At 42.2% G+C, this 19619-nt stretch overlaps 1 protein-coding gene across 1 annotated transcript in view; it reads right to left on the bottom strand.

Annotated features, from left to right (window-relative positions):
• arhgef49 (Rho guanine nucleotide exchange factor 49) overlaps positions 1-19619 on the bottom strand; it is a 49863-nt gene that overhangs the window by 6404 nt on the left and 23840 nt on the right. The window contains exons 3-5 of the mRNA XM_084724812.1: positions 12446-14175; positions 3978-4173; positions 2376-2592 (exon numbers count right to left, since the gene is read on the bottom strand). Of these exons, the coding sequence (XP_084580938.1) occupies positions 2376-2592; positions 3978-4173; positions 12446-14115 (2083 nt within the window). The 5' untranslated portion in view covers positions 14116-14175. The remainder of the gene's footprint in view (positions 1-2375; positions 2593-3977; positions 4174-12445; positions 14176-19619) is intronic.

The raw sequence follows: 19619 nt of genomic DNA, 5'->3' as shown, positions 1-19619 counted from the left end.
CTTTGTAAAATGAGACGGATTGTAAACTGCCTGGCTTAGTTGGAGGTTCCTTCACAATTTAGGGTAATCCGGTTTCCCTGATGAGGTGAAGGAGATGTAATGAGGACATGAAGTTCTGTAATTATATTAATTCTAATTATATTTATGAACAGAGTGGGCTGGGTGTAGTTCTTCACAGGAAGGAAGCATCAAGTCATAAGACCTGGTCTCAAGCTGGGGTCAACGCCTGCTTCTGGACAGACATGTTCTATTATGTTTAATTTATTTTGTTTTAATTAAGAAGGGAACATCCACATTAATTAGCATGGGCACTTGAGTTATCATGTAGGTAAATGTGAAAGATTTAGTTTTCATCTACAGTCCCCCGCATGTTGATGGCAAATAAAAAACATTAAAAGGAAGCATACAAAAACACAAAAGAAGAGACATTTTTACTGTGACTGGGTCAATAACAGTGGGAATATTAAGTGTTTATGTGCTAAGACGTTCTTACTCCATGCTCAGAGGGTAAATCATACTGCCCATGATTCTGAATGGATGTGGATGATTGGGTTGTTCTAATAACTAAGACAAAACAAAATTAATAATGTTTGACCCCTCCTAAGTCCTGCCCCTTTGGTCAACTTTCTCCTTTCCTGTTTCCTCTCCTGATGGTGCGTTCCATTTGAACTGGGAATTCCAGAGTTTCCCCTAAGATATTTCAACTGGATCACTCCTGAATTCGGATTTCGGACTTGGAAAGTTGTAGGAACCTCCCCAACCCCAACCTAAAAATCCAGTACGGCTGCTCAGCGCATCAACAATAGTGAAAGCGGTTATTAGCGCTTGTGTCTCATTTAATTAGTCACATTCACAATATGGTCAGTGGACACGTTGCTATGGTATTTCTGTGCAAAAAAAAAAAAAAAAGCAGACGTTTTCGACTTCCAAACTTCCAAACTCTGACCTCTGAGGGATTGCTCGCAAAACACTAGTTACCTAACCAGCTAGCTATCTACATCAATCATTATCAGGCTAGTTACATCTGATAGCTAAAGTTAGCCAAATGCTAACTATCTAGCTAATCCACATCAATCGTTCGCTGGCTTGTCCCCTAGAGTTTTGTTAACATGAGCTAATTGGACATATATAGACATGACTATACGTATGTTGCTTTTATAGGTCCTTAAATAACATCTTTTAACCATAACCATAGACACATCTAACACAGTACAGGGAACAGGAAAGGAGAAAGTTGACTTAGGTTCCACCAGGCAGGCCAAGCTTGCTCAACTGTTACAGAGCAAAAAGGGGCTCAGTTGCTTTTTGGAGCGCTGTGTTTGTTTTTATGTTAGGAACTGCAGTAGCACCTCTTAAAAAACATTTCACCAATTTTACACATCTGTCAGTTTACTTGTCACAGAAGCACCACTGATAAAAACTGTATTATGTCTTTTCTGGCTTTTCTGGAGTGATGTCATCAGGGTTATCTCAGCTTGGGCTTGGAGACTTCACATTTTTAACAGAAAGCCAGTGTTACAAACTGGAGATGAGGAGTTTGAGAGATGAGGTTGTTTGTCCCAAACACAGAGGTAGATGCAGCATTCGCCACTTGGGCCCATTGCTGCAGTACATTGACATCGCCACCATATTGGGCCGAGCAAGACCACAGAGGAAACAGATACTTGTAGAAAAGAACAAATACATGTAAACAAGGGCTGCTGTTTTTCTGGATAAAAAGCACTATAATGGTTACATTCTCAACTGATTTCAATGAATCATATAACATTTAAAGGTTTATAATCTGTATGGAGTAGATTTTTTTCTAACTTACTCCACGTAGATCATGAACCCTTGGAAATAAAAATGTCTTATTTAAAATGCTTTAGAAATTTAGTGCTTTTTATCCCAAAATGCTCAGCAGCAACAGCTTCTTTTTGTTTTCACACCCACATGTTAAAGACGGAACCTGGGCAACAACTCTATGGCAAGTCTGATGGGACACACTACCTCAAACACAAACAGCTTTTAAATCACAATGTTAGAGTGGTGGAGGGTTCAGTGGTCGATTACTGTCCACCATTACGATGGACAGTGGCATTGTCCATTGGCCCAGCTTTATTTGATTCATTAAACATTTGGCTAAGCCAGAGAAGTCTGTGTTTTTCATATACCTAACTCTTTGTGGGTGCCCACTTGACATAAAATTTCTAAATTCCTTGTTCAGTTGCAACCAAATTTAGATACAATATCCAGCAATTCTGCAAAATTTGCAATTTTGCCCCTTGGATAATTTGCTTCCTGAATGAATTCTAGTTTTATAAAAACACAACTGATTACAGACCGAAAGCAGACCCAACATTGTGACACTCTTGACACACGTGTCATGTACTCACCACTGTCTCTGTCGCGGTCTCTGTCGCGGTCTCTGCGGTGGCTGTGGAGTCTGGCGGCGGCAGCGATCTTCATCTCCAGCTGTTTGCGTTTGGAGGCGTCGGCTGGCATGGGGTCGCTGTAGTGGGGCCGGAGGCGGCACTCGCGCTGCGCCCTCACTGTCTCAGCCAGCTCATAGGCTGCGTCCGAGCTGGAGCGCCTGCAGCCCAGACCGGTGTGCTGCCGGTTGGAAGGACACGTGTGTCAATCAAACTGTCATGTTGCTATAGCAACAGATGAAAAAGGGCACAACTCTCCAAGGAGATAAGGTGAGAATGATGATAAGAGAGAAATCACAGCTTGTGTATCTGTGTGTGTGTGTGTGTATGTGTGAGTGAGGAGTTTTTAATGCACAATGTCACCATGTTCGCTGTCATGACATCGTTACATAACAAATCTTGGTTATCTCTCTGATCCCCGCTTGTAGAACTGACAAGAATCCAAATTTCATACTGAGATGCAGCACTAATCATCTGCCAAGTCTTGTAACAGACTCTAAACACAACAAGGCCGCACATCCAAAAATCTGCTCTGATCACATCTTGTAACTACCCAGCCTTGAAGAGAGGAAACGTCCCCTGGGTGACAATTCAAAGCGTCTCCTGGGTTGTTTTAAGGTAAAGCAAGGACTTCCCTGACGTGCTGCAGCATTCTGGATGGACAAACACTCCTCACGTGGCTTTGAAAATCCTTTTACTGTCCATCAAGCCCATGAGAGTTAACCTGAGTTGGAAAGTTCAAAGGTCATCGTTATGACATGCAACTCCTCACCCCAGAGGTATCACCCGCATCCATCAGTGATATTGGCTTTACATCAATGATTACCTCCCAAAATTTTGACAGTTCTCTGACAACTAACAGCTACATATGAAAGGTTTTCATCACTCTACACAAGAAAACAACATGATATACAGCTTGCAGCAATCAGGTAGAATGAAGGAGAATAATTCATGATCTGCTGAATTATCAAATTGTAGCCCTTGCTCTGGGAATGCAGAGGCAGGCTCCATTGTGGAATCAAAGCCAAAAAAATTAAGAAAAGCAAGAAACAAACACACCTTGACATCTGTTCTCTAAACCACCTACAGCCTTGTGATGTGACTCCATGTCAGTCCGGCTCCTCTGTTCTGCAGATGCACAGAGAGGAGCACAATGCTCGCTGCAGCTGAGGCTGGTGTCAAGCTGCAGCCAGCGGAGAGGAGAGGAGCCATGCAGAGAGCAGGAATGAAGCACTGAGTTAGCAGCAGCCAGCTGCTGCTGCTGGAGGGGGGCTTGATCCTCTTTTTACTGCATCGTCAGCCGTCGAGCTGTTGCTGGAAGACGGAGCGCTGCCTGCATGCTCGTTCTTGTCTCAACAAATACCTCTGCATCAGTATGTGTGAGTGATGTGCATCTGTGTGTGTGTGAGTGTGTGTGTCGCAGTCCCCTTGCTTGTCCCAGCCATCCTTGAATACCAATAGATCTACATGTTTCTGAACACAGCGAAGCTATGACGAAAGCGGCGAGCAAAGACGACACATTTAAGACATGAAAACGAGGAAAAGAAAATGAAAATGAATCCTTACGCATTCTCCTGCTTCCTCTCTTCCTCCTCCTCCTGCAGGCGTCTCGTCGCCAGCCTCGGCTCCGCGGGCCGTTGCCGACGTTGCCATGGCAACGGCGGAGGGCTGACAGTCGGTCGAGGGGGCGGTGATGTCACAGCCTCCGTCCCGGTCACCTGACAGCCTGACGGGGGCCTCGGCAGAGATCTCTGCACTGCAGCTGGCGGAGAGAAGAGGAGACGGTGGTACAGAGGGGGAGAGAGAAAGATGGATGGAGGGAGAGATGGGGGAGAGAAAGGGAGGGACAAGGGGGAAGAAGAGAAGGCGAGGAGAGGGGAGAAAGAATGGGAAGACGAGAAGGAAGGAAGATGTGGAAGAGAGGAAGAAAATGCAGGAAGAAATGAAGGGTTGAAATTGTAATTCTGGCAGAGCTCTTTTCTCCTTACAGCATCCCTGTCATTCATTCCTCCTCATTCTTCCCTCTCCAGCTCACACGCCACTCTGCTTCCTGCTGTTTCTTCTTCTATCCTCAACACACACCCTCCTCCTCCTCCTCCTCCTCCTCCATCATCCCTCTGCCCCTCAAACACCCAAATCAATGCCTCTCCTCTACTCCTAACAACCCCTCCTCGGGAGGACAGCAATTAGACACATCAGTGGACATTAACACCTGAACCCTTGGACCACAGGGACACAGCCAGCACACAAACACACACACACACACAAACACAAACACAAACACACAGAGGCATCATACTTTCCCTTCATTCCTTTGTCTGATAGCTGGGGATCCATTCTTGCAGCACATGGCCGGCATGTGATCTGAGACAACGCATAAGAGCATGCAGGCTGTAACAGACACACTGAAATGCAAACATCGATGAACCCAAACCACAAATGCATGCCTGCAGGGACACATGCATGCATTTGTAAGAGAACATAACAAACACACACAGCAGAGACAAGAAATCTAAGCGAGCGTACGTGTACCTCGGGAGTAAGACGCTGACCATGAACCACAAAGTGTCCAGCTTGCATCTGGCCAGGGATCTTTGCTGCAAGTCATTCCCATCTCTCTTTTTATCCCCTTTCATTTGCTGTCCAACCTCTTTACTATTGACTGTCCAACTAAGTCACAAAAATGCCACAAAATAAGCAAGTTCGTGGCAGTCTCACTATTTTACTTGGTGCAAGGAGCGTTTCTAGAAAGACAGTTGTTTTGGGAGTGAGACTCAATAAATAACTATCTTACCATTGTGTGACTGACCAAAGCTTCTCATCATGGCCTACATTTTTTAAAGCTTGAAAACAAGAGGAGGAGCAGAAGTTGAGTGTTCTATGAGAGCACCTGAATTACATTATGCTGAGTGGTTATTATGGAAAATTTGCCCAGTGACACCAAAAATGAACTGCCGACCCCAAGCTTTAAACTGCACTGATTCATAGTTTTGCCCACTTGGGGGCAGACAATCACCAAAACATACACTTCTGAAATAATAATGCCTTATAAACTTGTTATGACAACATCCAGCAGGCACAAAACAACATGATAAATAATCTAAAGTTGTGCTTCTGGACACCTGATGGACGAAAGTCTGATATCCAATCTTCTTTTGGTCTGATCTCCACAAGGGTTCTGGTTTGGTTTCAGGAGAAACAAACATACAAAAAAACTATGTGACTAGTTTTTCCTGTGTTTATGTTTATGAATCTAACAAATAACATATTACATTAGAATTGGTTATCAGGCTTTCCAAAATAATAGTAGACTATAGCAGCTGAGCTATAGAGTGTTGCAAAAAAGTGTGCTTGTAAAACTTAATTACTGTGCATATTAATACTTGAAGTCAACCTAGATAAATATATGTACATTTTTATCAACATCTCTCAGTCCAAAGACTGAGAGAGGTTTTAGTGAGTAAATTAAACTGAAACCTTAAAATGAAGGGGACAAAAATAGGATTTTAAAAAGTGACAGTGACCCCCATTCCCAATGGAAGTTGTGCCCTTGGGTCTCCGCCAATTCCTGAGAAAATATCTGTTTTTTCAAAAGGGATAGTTTGGATTTTTGAAGTGGGGTTGTATGAGGTACTCCTCTAAAATCAGTGTATCACCTACAGTAGTTTGGAGAAGCAGAGAGGAGTACCAGTATGGAAGCTAAGCAATGTACTGCTGTGGACAGGGTCAGCAGAAAAAAAATATTTTATCCACTTAAAAAAGGACCATTTAAAAAAGTAAGTCTAAGTTTAAGTGAGTGTTATATTTAAAATATTTTCACCACGTTACCGTGTCATCAGACAACTGTTTCAAAGGGAAGCCACTGTTACATAAGCCAAATATTGCTCTGTCTTGTTTAACCAGACTCCATTTTTGAAATCAGTCATTTTACCTGGATTAGTAGTGTATAGTTTTTCTCTGAGAATAGCTGCCTCTGAAGCCACTGAGGCTGAACAAAACAGTTTAACTGGAATAAAGAAAAACAATGGGCTAAAAGAGGCTAAAAAAAAAGCTAATAATTCCCAGTGGGACTTCACTACAATCAACCCCTTTCACATTACATGTAGTCATATTGATTAGTTGAGTTTTGGAATAATGCACACAACTGTGAATTTTGCTTTCAGACACGATTAACAACGGGAGCTACCAACTATATATACAGTGTATTGATTTTATTCTTCAAACACTGGTGAGCTTCACAGTCCAGTAGGCACGAGTGTGAAATATAATATCACTGCAACAAAATAAAAACCCTTGTAACAGCAATTTTAGAGATTATTATGTTTTTACTCAAATTAAATCCGTTTGTGGTTCCTTATCGGCTCAGCAGGTTTAATAGGCCCAGGGGTCACAACCCATAATAGAGTCTCAACAATGTCTGGCTCTCAGAATGAGAGAAAGGCCATAAATTACTTTAATACTGACTTCTCTGTATTCTTTTATTTCAGTGTGGTGTATGTGACAAGAGAGGGGGATGGTTTGTCTCAGCCTTGATGACGGAAAGGCCACATGGGTTTTATCCAGCAGTAGCTACACATACATTTAAGATGTGGTGACATTGGCTCCTGTGCTTGAATGCAATGATGCATGTGATCACCTCTTCTCTCGCTCTTGTCGTGTTCTTGGTATACTAACTACCTTTTTTATCATCAGTTAACTGCAGCTGTTATTGTGGCTGCTGAATACATAAAATTTTGAATTATCTTTGTCTTATCGCTTAGTTCTTCACTGCAAAAAAAAAAACAAAAAAAACAAAAAAAAAAAAACTAAACTAAACTTTTAACTTAAAAAAAAAAATAGCGTTCTGGTTGCCTTAAAATTTTAAGTCATCTGAATTTGAAAAGACAAGCTGAGGTTATTTTGTGATTATTCAAAATAAAAGTTTCTTGATAAATAAACTTGATATCAATACAGCCGTGCTGGGGAAAACAACAGTTCAGTTTGAAAAGTTAGTTCATCATCTCACACAAAGAACTTCAGTGGCTCCTTTTGGAGCAAAGGTCTCAGGAGATTTTTAACTCTCAAACAATGCATGCCGGGAAGTCTGCTAATATGCTGATCATGTTTCATTACAAACTTAAATGAGTCGACTGAACTCTGTACACTGCATTCATTCGTCTCATCATTTCAAGTTCAAGACTTCACATCACACCACAGGAATATGTCTTATTAACCACCAAGCCAAATTTGAATGATTGAAAACATTGCTAGGTATATAAAATGAGGTCTCAAAATCATGAAAAAATTAGCGGTTTTCTCTGCTCTGAACAACTGGGCCCCGTGTCCGCTCCGCTGTCTCAGTGTGAAACACCGCTACAACCTGAAAACAACCGGAAGCACGATGCTCCCTCTAGCAGCTTTTTTGGACATGTCCAACCGTGTTTGGGCCACCAGAGCCAGAGGACAGGGACAGGATGGTATTTTATTTTGTCTTCTGTGTCATTTTGTTAGAACTGACCATTAGGCAGGGTGAGGGGAGTGTGAGGTGGTGTTGTTCATGTGCTGTTTCATGGGGCTCATCTAGTGTTAGGAGAGCATGGCTCATGTGTGTCACCGAGCCAGTGTTTCAGGTCTGCCCAAAAAATTCTGAACACAGAAATCGCAAACAACAATAAACAACTCCACTATTCAGTACTATGTTCTAACATGTATGACGTATTTAGAAGAAAAACTCCCTTTTTCCTTTACAGGGACTTAAACTTGAACTTGTATAACTGTATATTCACAGTTAATCAGAAAAGATTATTTAATTCAACTGAATTCCTAAGTGCTGCAACTGCAAATATTTCCAATACTGACCAATCTGTCAATGATTTTTTTGAGTAAGTGATAAAATGTGAAGTCTATGAAATGTTGGAAAATGTGAAAAATGTAGATTATTGGGAACCAGAACCTGGGGTGGCATCTTCAAATAGCTTGTTTTGTCTGACCAACAATTCTATAGAGCCTCTATTTACAACAATGCAAAACAGAGGAAATAATCAAATCACATTTGCGATGCTGGAACCAGAGAATGTTTGCATATTAGCTTAGTAAATGACTTAAACAATTAACTTGATGACCGTCAGTCCACTGATCAATTAATTGTTCATAGCCTCTGCTTTGGCTTGTTATGTATCCTCAGATATCCTTGTGGTGACTTATCATGAGCTCTCATTACTCTAATGGTTATTACATAACTCCTTTTTTGAGCTCTCTCCCTCCTAAACCACTTCAGCTGAGCTGAGCTCTTTCTGGACAAGTCATAAATGTAATTTCTTAACATCCCTCTGTTGCTCTGTGGCACTTGCACACACTTCAGCTCACGTACGCTTGTCATTAAACAGCAAACCCTGGCAGCCTGTTATGTTGTTTATTACACATGCAGATGAAAGGTGTCCAAATTAAAGTGGGGCCAGTGTGGTGAAAAGGTGGATGTAATGACTACAGTTTTAAGGCTCTAAAGCATCCAATCATTGTCCCTTGGTCAAACCGTCATTACAGGCCTTTCCTTCACAGTATTTGCTGTCACACAGCGGATGATGCATGGGAAGTAATAACCTGCAGCTTAATTCATCAGGAAACCAGTGTATGTGATAGATCACCACTCAACATGGTACAATGTGACACTGAAATTAGCCCAGCTGTCACTTTCACTGATGCATCACTCCAAAGAATTCAATATATTTATCAGTGTGTGCATCCAATAGAGAAGAATGAATAGAAAATGTTAGATACAGTGGATCCCGTGGATCTATATGCTATACACAACTGGTGCAACTTTACTGCAGTATACAATTAATTCACCAGTGCTGCTTTAGTGCTTCACTCTCGTTCTATAAAACCCTCCCAGGTGTAATAATATGAATATTGCTATAATAATGCAACTATAGCTGTATTATGCTTTGTATGCAGGTTTGGCTGCTTGATACACTTAAACAAAGAGACTTATTGGTAGAAGTCAAATACCTTAGGCTGCAGAGAGGAGATCACACAGAATACCGTCATGTTTAATTAATAAATCTCTCCAAGTATTAAAACATTCACAGAGCCTCAAGTCACATTTAAATCACAAGGGGAGCACACAGTGTGTTGCATTATGGGTGCTTTTTGAACATAAAAGATTAATCCACTTGGGATAAACAAAGTTGAAAGTGAGCAGCTGGAGCTCTGGGAGAGACCTGCAGTAGTGCTGAAACGATTAGTTAACTAATCGATTGGGAGGCAACTAATCAACAGTTTGGCAATCAATAAATCGTATAATTTATTAATCAATGGTCTGAGCTTCTTAAAAGAGAAATCTGTAATATATTCACCGTAGAAAGTCATAAAATGATCATGATATGTCATCAGAGATTAAGGAAACATGCTAAATTGAAAAAAATCACTTCTCTGACAACAACCCTAGCCACGGTGTCTTCCTTTAAGTTTTCGATTGCAGACCATGACTTGTGTTATTATTTGACTTCCTCACGTTAACTAGAGCTCAAATTAATGCTGAATGTTCACTGAATAAGTTAGTGTCTGTTTATGACTTGTGAAAAATCATTAATAATCTTGCAGAAACCCTAGATGTTTATAACAGTTAAATTGAGCAGTATTTCAGTGGAGTTCTTGCTATATTGCCTACATAAACTCATACAAAAATAATCCCTCTCAATCATCACTCAAGACCCACCAGAAGTGTGTGGCAGCACCTGCATCCGCAGAGACCTCGCCCTCCACCCTTATTTCCTTATTATTTTGCTGTGCTCTGGACACTTTACCAACCTAAAATGTCTGTATTTGATGTCCTGGCAATGAGACTCAACAATCAAACATCTTTCTGATGCATTTACAACCAGCAACAGACAAATCCTGCTGATTCTACTGTCAATAAAGGTAGTGCTCACTAACACAGGTTTTGTGTGTGTATTCTGTCTGCACAGATAAAGTCTGAGATCTTTTACTTATTAACACATGAAAACAGCAGCAAAAACAAAATTGTTGCATTTAGTTTTTGTGTGGATTAATTGTAAAAATAACTTTCAGATCTAGCCCAAGCCTGCAGCTCTACACTTCTTCCGCACATACACTGTATATATACAAAGACGCACACACAGCAGTTATTTTTTTGCTGCCTTCATGCAGTAGAGCTTCAGACATCCATCATCCCTTCTAGCAGAGCAGACAAAGGAGCGACAGTCAGTGGAGAGTCCTGACAGGCAGGGAAAGATATTGTCTCCCATCTATCACAGCCTGCAGCCAGCAGGGGGGGTGGAGTTTATATTCTTGAACAGGCCTTATCAAATAGCTCCTCTGTGTTCAGGGTCTAATATTTACATTGCACAGGGGCTTGGACCCAACTGGCACCACAGTGCTGTAAAACACACCCTTCTCTTGTTTGTCCTTGATCAGAATGAACCACAGTGGAGTGAATCCTGCATTTATTTAGCCAACAGCTGACAGTGAGAGACAGGAAGACAGTAAGTCTGCAGGGATGGTGCCAGTCTCCCAGTCTGTCATGCTTCATGCCAGCCTCCCGCCTACAGTGCAGTCAGCAGAGCCAACCCTGTTAGCTCCGACAGCTGTTATCACAATAACTGAGATAAATCGATAACACAGCAACACACACAGGCTTAAACAGATGGACTCGCACACACCGATACAACGCTCTGGCACTGCAAAGCACACACAAGGAAGTGTGCTCACAAACACTTGAGTAATAAACACACACACACACACACCTCTGCTACTGCAAGCTGAGGCTCAGATGATGAGTACTACAAAGATTAACTGGATTTAAAAACCATACGCTTATTGATAAAATACTCAGGTCTCATTGCAAGTACAGTGCAGCAAAAACAGAGAAAATACATCCTTTGTTTGCATTTGTCTACCTGATCCTTTCTTTTGAAACTTTCACAACTCCACTTAAATCCAAGCAGCAGTAGAAGAGAAGTATTCAGATTCTTTGCATAAATAATGTCAGAAACTACAGATAAAAGTCCTGCGTTCAAAGACTTTGCTTCACTAAAAGTTACAGCTAATATACCCTGACACCAACCACCGAGTCCCCGAGATGTAGTCTAGTTTAGCTAGGTCACATGTTCTGGTTGTGTAATTCACTAGATAGCTTCTGGGTGAAGATTCTTGAAGCAGTCGCCTACGTCTGTGGTAGGACGGTACATCCTGGCACTATAATTGCTGTCTCTGGCATGTCTCCGTTAGAAGAACAACTTACTGTTCTTCAGGCAAATGGTATAGCATTTGTGACACTCCTGGCCTGGAGGCTTGCATCACTGGATGTATTGGAGCCAATATGTGTGTTTTCATTTATAGGAGAAGTCTGTATCTGTGCAGTTGCACTGTAGCCCATTAGGGGGCAACAACATGGTGATGGTGCTGGCCCTCACTCTTACACAATATAACGCATCTATGGTCTTAGTTGATGTGTTTGGTGCCCTCTAAAGTGCCTTTCCAGTGCATACAACATAGTAAAGTGCCCCCTAAAGTGTCCTTCCAGTGGACAAATTGTAGTAACGTGCCCTCTAGGATGCCCTTCTAATGGACAAAGCATGTTGACGTATCCTATGGATTGCACTTCCAGTGGAGAAAATACAATGCAGTGCCATAGAGCCTGCCTTACATACTTAAAAATTAAAATGTGCCTTGAAATGGTTAAATAGTTTTATTACAGTGTTAGTAGCTGTTGCACAATAAGTTTAATGTAAACCTGGTGCCCCGTCACATACAGCTGGTTACCATTTTATTTTTCTCGCCCCTGTCCCCAAGACTCTAAATATAATATAATGTTTTCACTTTTCATATTTAAGTAAAGCTACATAAAAGTACAAAAGTGTGATCAGCAAAATGGACTTGCTTAAAATTTGAATGCAGAACTTTTATATGTGGTGGAGTATTTTAATACTGTCATATTTTTAGTTTTATTTAAGTAAAGGATCTGAATACTTTTGACAATAATAAACACATACACCTCACTCCACCCTCTCCACCTGCCCCGCTCCCAGACCAACCTCTTCTTGATGAGGTCCAGCGCAGAGCCGATGAGGCCATCCTTCATCTTATAGATCTTGGCTCCGTAGCTGGACAGGTCCGTCCCCTCCAAAAGGAGCGCTGGGCAGCAGCTGGAGGGCCGTTCCCAGTTCTCTCTGCTGGGCGGGAAGGGAACCGACCCAGCTGGTTCCAGACTGCTCCTCCTCCGCCTGCTGGTCCCGTCATCTCCACACACAGGGGGGGGTTTCTCCTGGGCTGAGTTGCCCAGGGGCTGCAGGGGTGAACGTGGAGATGGGCCTGTGCGGATGGGAGAAAATGTGGAGGTGGAGGGGGAGGAGGAGGAGGTAGGAGCTGCAGTGCTGGGGACGGGAGTGCTACGGGGAGATCTCTCTGAGGTAGTGAGAGTCTGCAGGGCTTCACCACTGTTGCCTGTCCTTTCACCTCCGCTCATTTCTCCCTCCACCTCCTGTGAGTCTTCCTGCTGCTGTCCGTTTTCCCCACTAGAGTTCGACTGAAGGACAGTCTGTTCAGAAGGAGGTGTTTTACTGTCTGATGCTCCTCCTCCTCCTACTTCAGCCTCAGGATTTCCAGATGTAACAGAGCCAGATGTAGAATCTTTGCTCTTTTCTGCCTCCTTCTGCCTCATCCTCTTAAACTCCTCAAACGTAGGGATGTGAAGGCGTCCCACAGGAGGTCTGCAGCGCTCGGATGCAGATTCTGATCCTCTCCTGTTCCCTGCGATGTTGTCTGTTGTGTAGGATGTCTTAACCACTCTGGGGCTGGATGGGGAGTTGTTGAGAGCCAGGTTAGGGCTGCTGTTCTGGCGCCGGAGCTGCAGGCGCCTCAGGACCTCCTGCTTGATCTCCTCCGGGCTGGTGATGCGTGTCGTGCACAGCGGCCTGCACCCAGTGGCTGCTGAATTCACCTGATGCACACTCTCCCGTTCCACGGGTCCAGAACCTTGAGCAACCTGCGGCCGCAACGGGAGGGACTTCAGAGGCTCAACTGATGACCGTGCACTCTGGAGACGGAGTTTCTCCCTCAGGCCCTTCCTTGCATCCCATTCGTCGACACCACCTGGAAACAGCAACTGAGGGAAGAGCGGTAGGTCTTTCCGGGGAAGTCCATGTCGAGGATAAAATGCCAGGCTCTCTGGGGTGGGTACCAGTCCATGGGATCCATCTGGAGGCCCGCCACACCAGTGGCTGGTGGAGGTGTAGCGTAAAATAAACTCACTGTCCACACTCCTGTAGGGGGCAGCACTGAAGGTACACAGGCCAGAATCTGCAACAGTGTTCCAGTTCAGGTTCTCCATACTCCTGTAAGGCCTGCTGCCACTACCTCCTGCGTGGATGCAGGAGCCTGGGGCCTCACCTGGCCCCACCTCGAGAGGACCCCCCTGCCTGCTGGAACAGTACCTCAGCCCCAAGTTAGTGAGTAGAGTGCTACTGTTGCACCGGGCCATGAGCGGGTAGGGAGGCCCATGGAGGCCCGCATAGTGAGGGATGTCGGGTCTGTGTCGGGGGAAGGAGGACAAGGGGTCGGGGGACAGGGGGAGGTTGGCGATGCAGGGCTCCATGTCTATGACGAGGTTGAGGGAGGAGGTGCAGCCAGCAGGAGAGCCGGCAGAGGCTGCAACGGAGGAGGTGGAGGGGTAGTCACATGGTGGTGGAGGCTTTACGTCAGGCATGGCTGTGGGCAGAGGGAGCAGCCCTCAGACACACAGTCAGCAGGTACCAAGATCTGCAGCCTGCAGGGGTGAAGACAGAGAGTATGATGATGAGATCAGAGATATGAAGCACTCGTGTTAACAACAAGCCTTTCAAAACTGTGTTTGTGCTCCTGTTGTGTTCTTGGTCTGTTAGTATCAGTATGACCAGAGGAAACTGTTTAAGATCTTATTATGTCTGCACCAATATCACTATTAAATGTTACCTTTATAATGTTAAAAGTTTTAGACAGTTTACACCACAGCAATTTACACCACAGCTAACCAGTGTGACCAGGTGTATTTTACATTAAAGCATAACATGAGACATTTCCCTAAAACAAACAATGTGTATAATCATAAAAATAATCCTGCTGATTCTACCTAAAATTTCTGTATGGTATCAAAATGAATTAGAGCCTGACAGATAATATTGGTCTGCCTATTATCTGATTACTGGCCCAATATTGGCCTTGCAGAAGCTATATGTGATATTTTGTTTGTTTGTTTTAGAGGCATCAATTTATATTTGATCTTTTTTCTTAAACTTCCATCCATGTTTTAATTTATAGTTATTTATAATGATTACACCAGTGACTGTTTACTGTTTCTTATTTACTCCCTAATATCAGCATTGGGCCTAAAATTCCAGTATCAGTAGGGGTCTAAAATTATTACTACTACTACTACTACTACTACTACTACTACTACTACTACTACTACTACTACTACTACTAATAATAATAATAATAATAATAATAATAATAATAATAATAATGAATAGTAGGCTTTTAAAACTTGTTTGGGTTAAGTTGAGTCATTGGTGAACATCAACTTGCATTAATTCTGATCAAATTACAGTACTGTTGCATACTAATACAGTTAATACAATATTGATGACTTGATGTCCACTGTGATGGATTACACATCTCCAATAGAAAAACACTTAATTCAAGTTCCCAAGATGCCGTGTTTTAATGGTTGCACCATTAGATCAAATAGAAACCTTCAAGATTCATTTGTGCATCAATTTATTTACAAAATGCAAATGCAGATTCAGATAAGTGTGTTTTATCATTGGAAACTTAAAGATCCTTATACATCTAAAGGGCTCATTCTAAGGTAAAGAAAACACAACAATTCTTATTTTCAGGTGATTATACACGAATGAAAACATACATATGAATATTAATTTCCAGTTCTGACACATTCTGCCCAAAAATCACTGTAAATCTTACTTGACCTGTAACAGTTCCAAGGAAATTGTAACTAGAAACTGATAAAATTCATACCAAATAACATGGGCACAAAGTTCATTTTATCACAAATTTTTGTGTGCATATTATCACATAGATAAACATGGACAAAATATTCTTGGTGATATTAAGATAAAAATTTCAACTAAGTCATCACCTTTAGTCTGTTATCAGGCTAAACTCTTTGATTTATGTTAAAAATTTCCTCAGATCTAATACTTAAATCACTGAATCCACAGTTCAGATTTATGCACAGGCTTTGTCCACGTGACAGATTTGTTAGAGGTCCTCAGCCACGGGGATGGCAGCACAATCCACACACATACTGGAATATTGGATAACCAGAGCTCTGGACACAGAGACACCGTCCCTGAAGCGTGGTTCCTTCACCAGAATAATCACATTCATTTTATATAAATGGCTCCCTGTCTACCCCCTCTGGCTTTCTCTTTTTTTTTTCTTTCTCTGCAGCAAGAATAATAATAGAGGGATTACTGCCCTGCTTGTCGGGCTATTAAAACATGAGATTGAGAGACGGATACAGAGAGACAGACAGTGACAGAAGAAGAGAAAAAGAGAGCTGGTAAAAGAGAAAAGATGAGACAGAGGGAGAGGAAATGAGTGTGACGCTCAGAGAAAGCTGTAAGCTGAGGGGACAGTAATGAAGATAACTGCTCGGCTGTCCGCTGGCGGCCGGCTCTGCTCTTTCCTTCTGACTAATCAGACAGCAGTTGTAGATTAGCCAGAAGCCGAGAGAGCTGGCAAGACGGTAACTGGGTGTACCGCAGCTCTTTCCCTCTTTGTAATGAGTACAAATAGCAGGTCGGCCGCCCAGCCCACACACCCATCATCCGTATCTCATGTTCTGTCTACATCACAGTCAGCAGCGCGGGGTTAGGGCTGTGATTAGGACTATGATTATGAAACAGGGACACAGAGGGCTCATCTCTGATGCATTAGGTGAATAATAAAACCCAAATCATCTTTAGACTCAAACACTCCCTAATGCCAAGGCACGAACAGGCCGCCGCCACGCTTCTCTGCAGCTTCACAGTAATAGATAAATCTCCATTCCTCACTCGCTTGGAGGTAAGCAAGGCTGCATTCAGAGTTAATCAGGAATATCCAATATAAGACGCACACACGTTTTCCCTCAAATCTCATTTGTTGGCTGCTTATTAAACGTTGCTCCAAAACAAAAACGAAGGACATTAATCTGTTGATCTAAAGCAAATCCTTTCAACACAGAGGACTGGAACTCAGCAGAAATTCATTCACAGAAACAAAGGTTTTTCTCATTTTAGAAAGGTTGGGGACAAATCACGGCAAGACCAAAACTAATTGTATCTAAAGCCTGATACATGTCTTATTCCTGTGTGCCTTGGAACAGTGCTTCTCAAATAAAAATGTTTGAGAAATATTTTTTCAGTCAAGTACCCCCTGATCAGCACAAAACATTTATGGTAGAAGAAAAAAAAAAGCCTATATAAAGAGGGACTATACAATGCTGCACCATCAATGTCAGCTTGTTGAGGTAAATTCCATTAAAACATATTATTCCTGGTACTGACGGTATTTTTTATCCCCGCCATGCATAAGTTGAAAGGGAATCATGTAATCGAAGCGATGTGTGCATGCATGATCACTGGACCTACAGCTTGTCTGCAACTAAACTCGAATACCACCGAACTGATCTGCCTAATTTTCTGTGCACATTCATGACTGTCTGCTGAAGGACCTCTGTGATGTAGAATTCTTGAAAAACCTTGAAAAAACATTTTTACAACATTTTTTTGCCTTTATGTTTTTATGGCTGGAGGCATTATTTCATGTCAAACGTGATAGCTCCAGAACGCCTTGAAGGAATTTCTTCAAACTTGACCCAAATGTTCACTTGGACTCAAGGATGAACTGATTACATTTTGGTGGTCAAATGTCAAACGTCAAGGTCACGGTGACCTTATTAAACACATTATTGGCCATAACTCAAGATTTCATACTCTAATTATGTACACAAATATCCAATAGGATAAATTTATGAAGTGTTGAGGTCAAAGGTCAACTTCACTGTGACATCACAATGTTCAGCTCTGTATTAGTTGTCTGTACTGCTGTAAAAATAGTCTCTAAGTGAAGACAGCATGTTTCTCACTGGAAATTATTCACATGTATAGTGAGAACCAAAAAAGCTAATACCTTTTTTTTGCTGCTACAGCACCGCTACACACACATTTATACAACATTTGACAGCTGACTTCTCATTCTTCTTGATCAACCACTACGGGCCACAAGTGATCAACTGCTTTTGTTTGAAATCTTGCCTCATTTAGGGACAACAAATGTGGGTGTCAAGTTAATGGTGGTGGAACTTTGCAAGCTCTGCTGGTTGTATCTGGCCGTCGTGGTAGCATTGCAGCAGGTGCTTCTTCATCACCAATTTTCTTGATTTTCTTCAGTCATTCAAAATGGAAAGTGGCTTCTTGCTCACAGTGAACATGATTGCAGTTTCTTTTGTCTTCTGTGTGGTTTTATGACAGCTGACAGTTGACTATTGCATTAAAAATAGGAATACTGAATATAACGTGGTTCAGTCAGACTTACATAGACATTTTATTCTTATAGTAGAATTATTTTAGAAATTATACACGACTGATTTTTTTAAAATAAGCATTTGAGGGGCAACCCTGCAGTTCTGTTGGTGGCTAATAATTTATAATTTTCAAAAACATTTTCTTTTTGGTTATTGTGACTGAAACTAAGTCTGCTAACATGCTAACAGTGAAAATGTTAACATGCTGATGCTAATCAGGTAACAGGCCTGCACAATATGAGGAAAATCTGCTATTATTACACATTTTTTAATATTACGATGATAATATGACTCACAATTAATATAATCTCCCCTGAATCCCTAAAAATTTTGAATAGCAGAAGTGCTACTTTTTTTTTCGCTGCAAGGTCTTCGTCAACCCCATTTTCCATATTATATAGAGAGCAGGTCATCATCGCAAAATAAACCCCTTCAGAATGATTCAAGACCCCTCGACTTTGTGTCAGCCTCCTGTATCACCTGTCAGGGTGATGCAGTGCAATAGTGACTCGCTCACTCTACATTATCCTTTACTTACCCTGTGCTGTACCTCACCCTGCGAGGTCAATACCAATCAGCCTACAACCAGTATCATGCCACACTAAATAACTGCACTTAATATTTCTTTCCCTTAGCTCTGCTTAAAGACTGCTTTCATTTCTCTGATCAGTTTAAAGGCCCCTGCATTTACTGCATGTGAAACTGGCTGAGCACTTGGCCTCTGCATTCTTTTACAGGATTTCCTGTTATCCTGTTTGGCAGACACAAATATGTGTATGTGCATAGTCTTGATTGAAGAAAAAAGGGCTGATATGTGGAATTTGGGTTTAATTACCATGAGCGTGTGTGTGTGAATAGCAGGCAGCATGCTGCTCAGCATGCCTGAGCCTCTTTCTCTCTCTGCCTCTCTCTGGTTGAATTACTGCCAGTATAAAGCTCTCTGGAGGTCCGCACTCTCTCTGCTCCCTCTGTCACCAGAGCTAACTGAGGAATAACTCATCCCTACCAGCAGGACAGTAAATCAGACACCATGTCCCAGCATGCACTGGAGCTGGTTTCTCCAGATATGATGGCGAAGTGCGTGAAGAAGAGAGCATCAAAATGAGGAAATAAATCATTTATGTGATAGGATTCGCTGTCAGGGTGTCTGTATTATTAAATACACTCTTAGCAAGTCAGTTGTGTACTATTGAGCACTTAAATTTTAAATTATGTGGCCAAAAGTGTGTGGACACACAGTTTTTTGTACTCCTTTTGAGGCCCTTCAGTTCAAATTCAGTGATATCTTCATGCTACAGCATACAATATATTAGATAAGAATGTGCAGCACAGTACAGTCAATTTCCTATTTCATTTCCAGTCCATAACGAAGTGTTTTTTCCCAGTTTGGTGTGGAAGAACTTGACTGGCCTGCACAGAGCTCTGACCTCAATCCCATCCAGCACCTTTGGGATGAACTGGAAGGGTGACTGTGAGCCAGACCTTATCGCCCAACATCAGTGTTGGACCTCACTAATGCTATAATGCTCTTGTTGCTAAATAGGAGCAAATCCCTGCAGCCAGTTTCAAAATCTGGTGCAAAGCCTCAAACTAGAGGAGTGAATGCTGTTGTGGCAGCAGATTAATGTTCATTGTTTTGG

This window comes from Lutjanus erythropterus, chromosome 8 (genome assembly GCF_056507025.1).
Source record: "Lutjanus erythropterus isolate fLutEry1 chromosome 8, fLutEry1.hap2, whole genome shotgun sequence".
In the NCBI taxonomy this organism is placed as follows: Eukaryota; Metazoa; Chordata; class Actinopteri; order Lutjaniformes; family Lutjanidae; genus Lutjanus; species Lutjanus erythropterus.
Note: the sequence above shows the minus strand (reverse complement) of the source record. Positions and strands in the feature narration are given on the sequence as shown.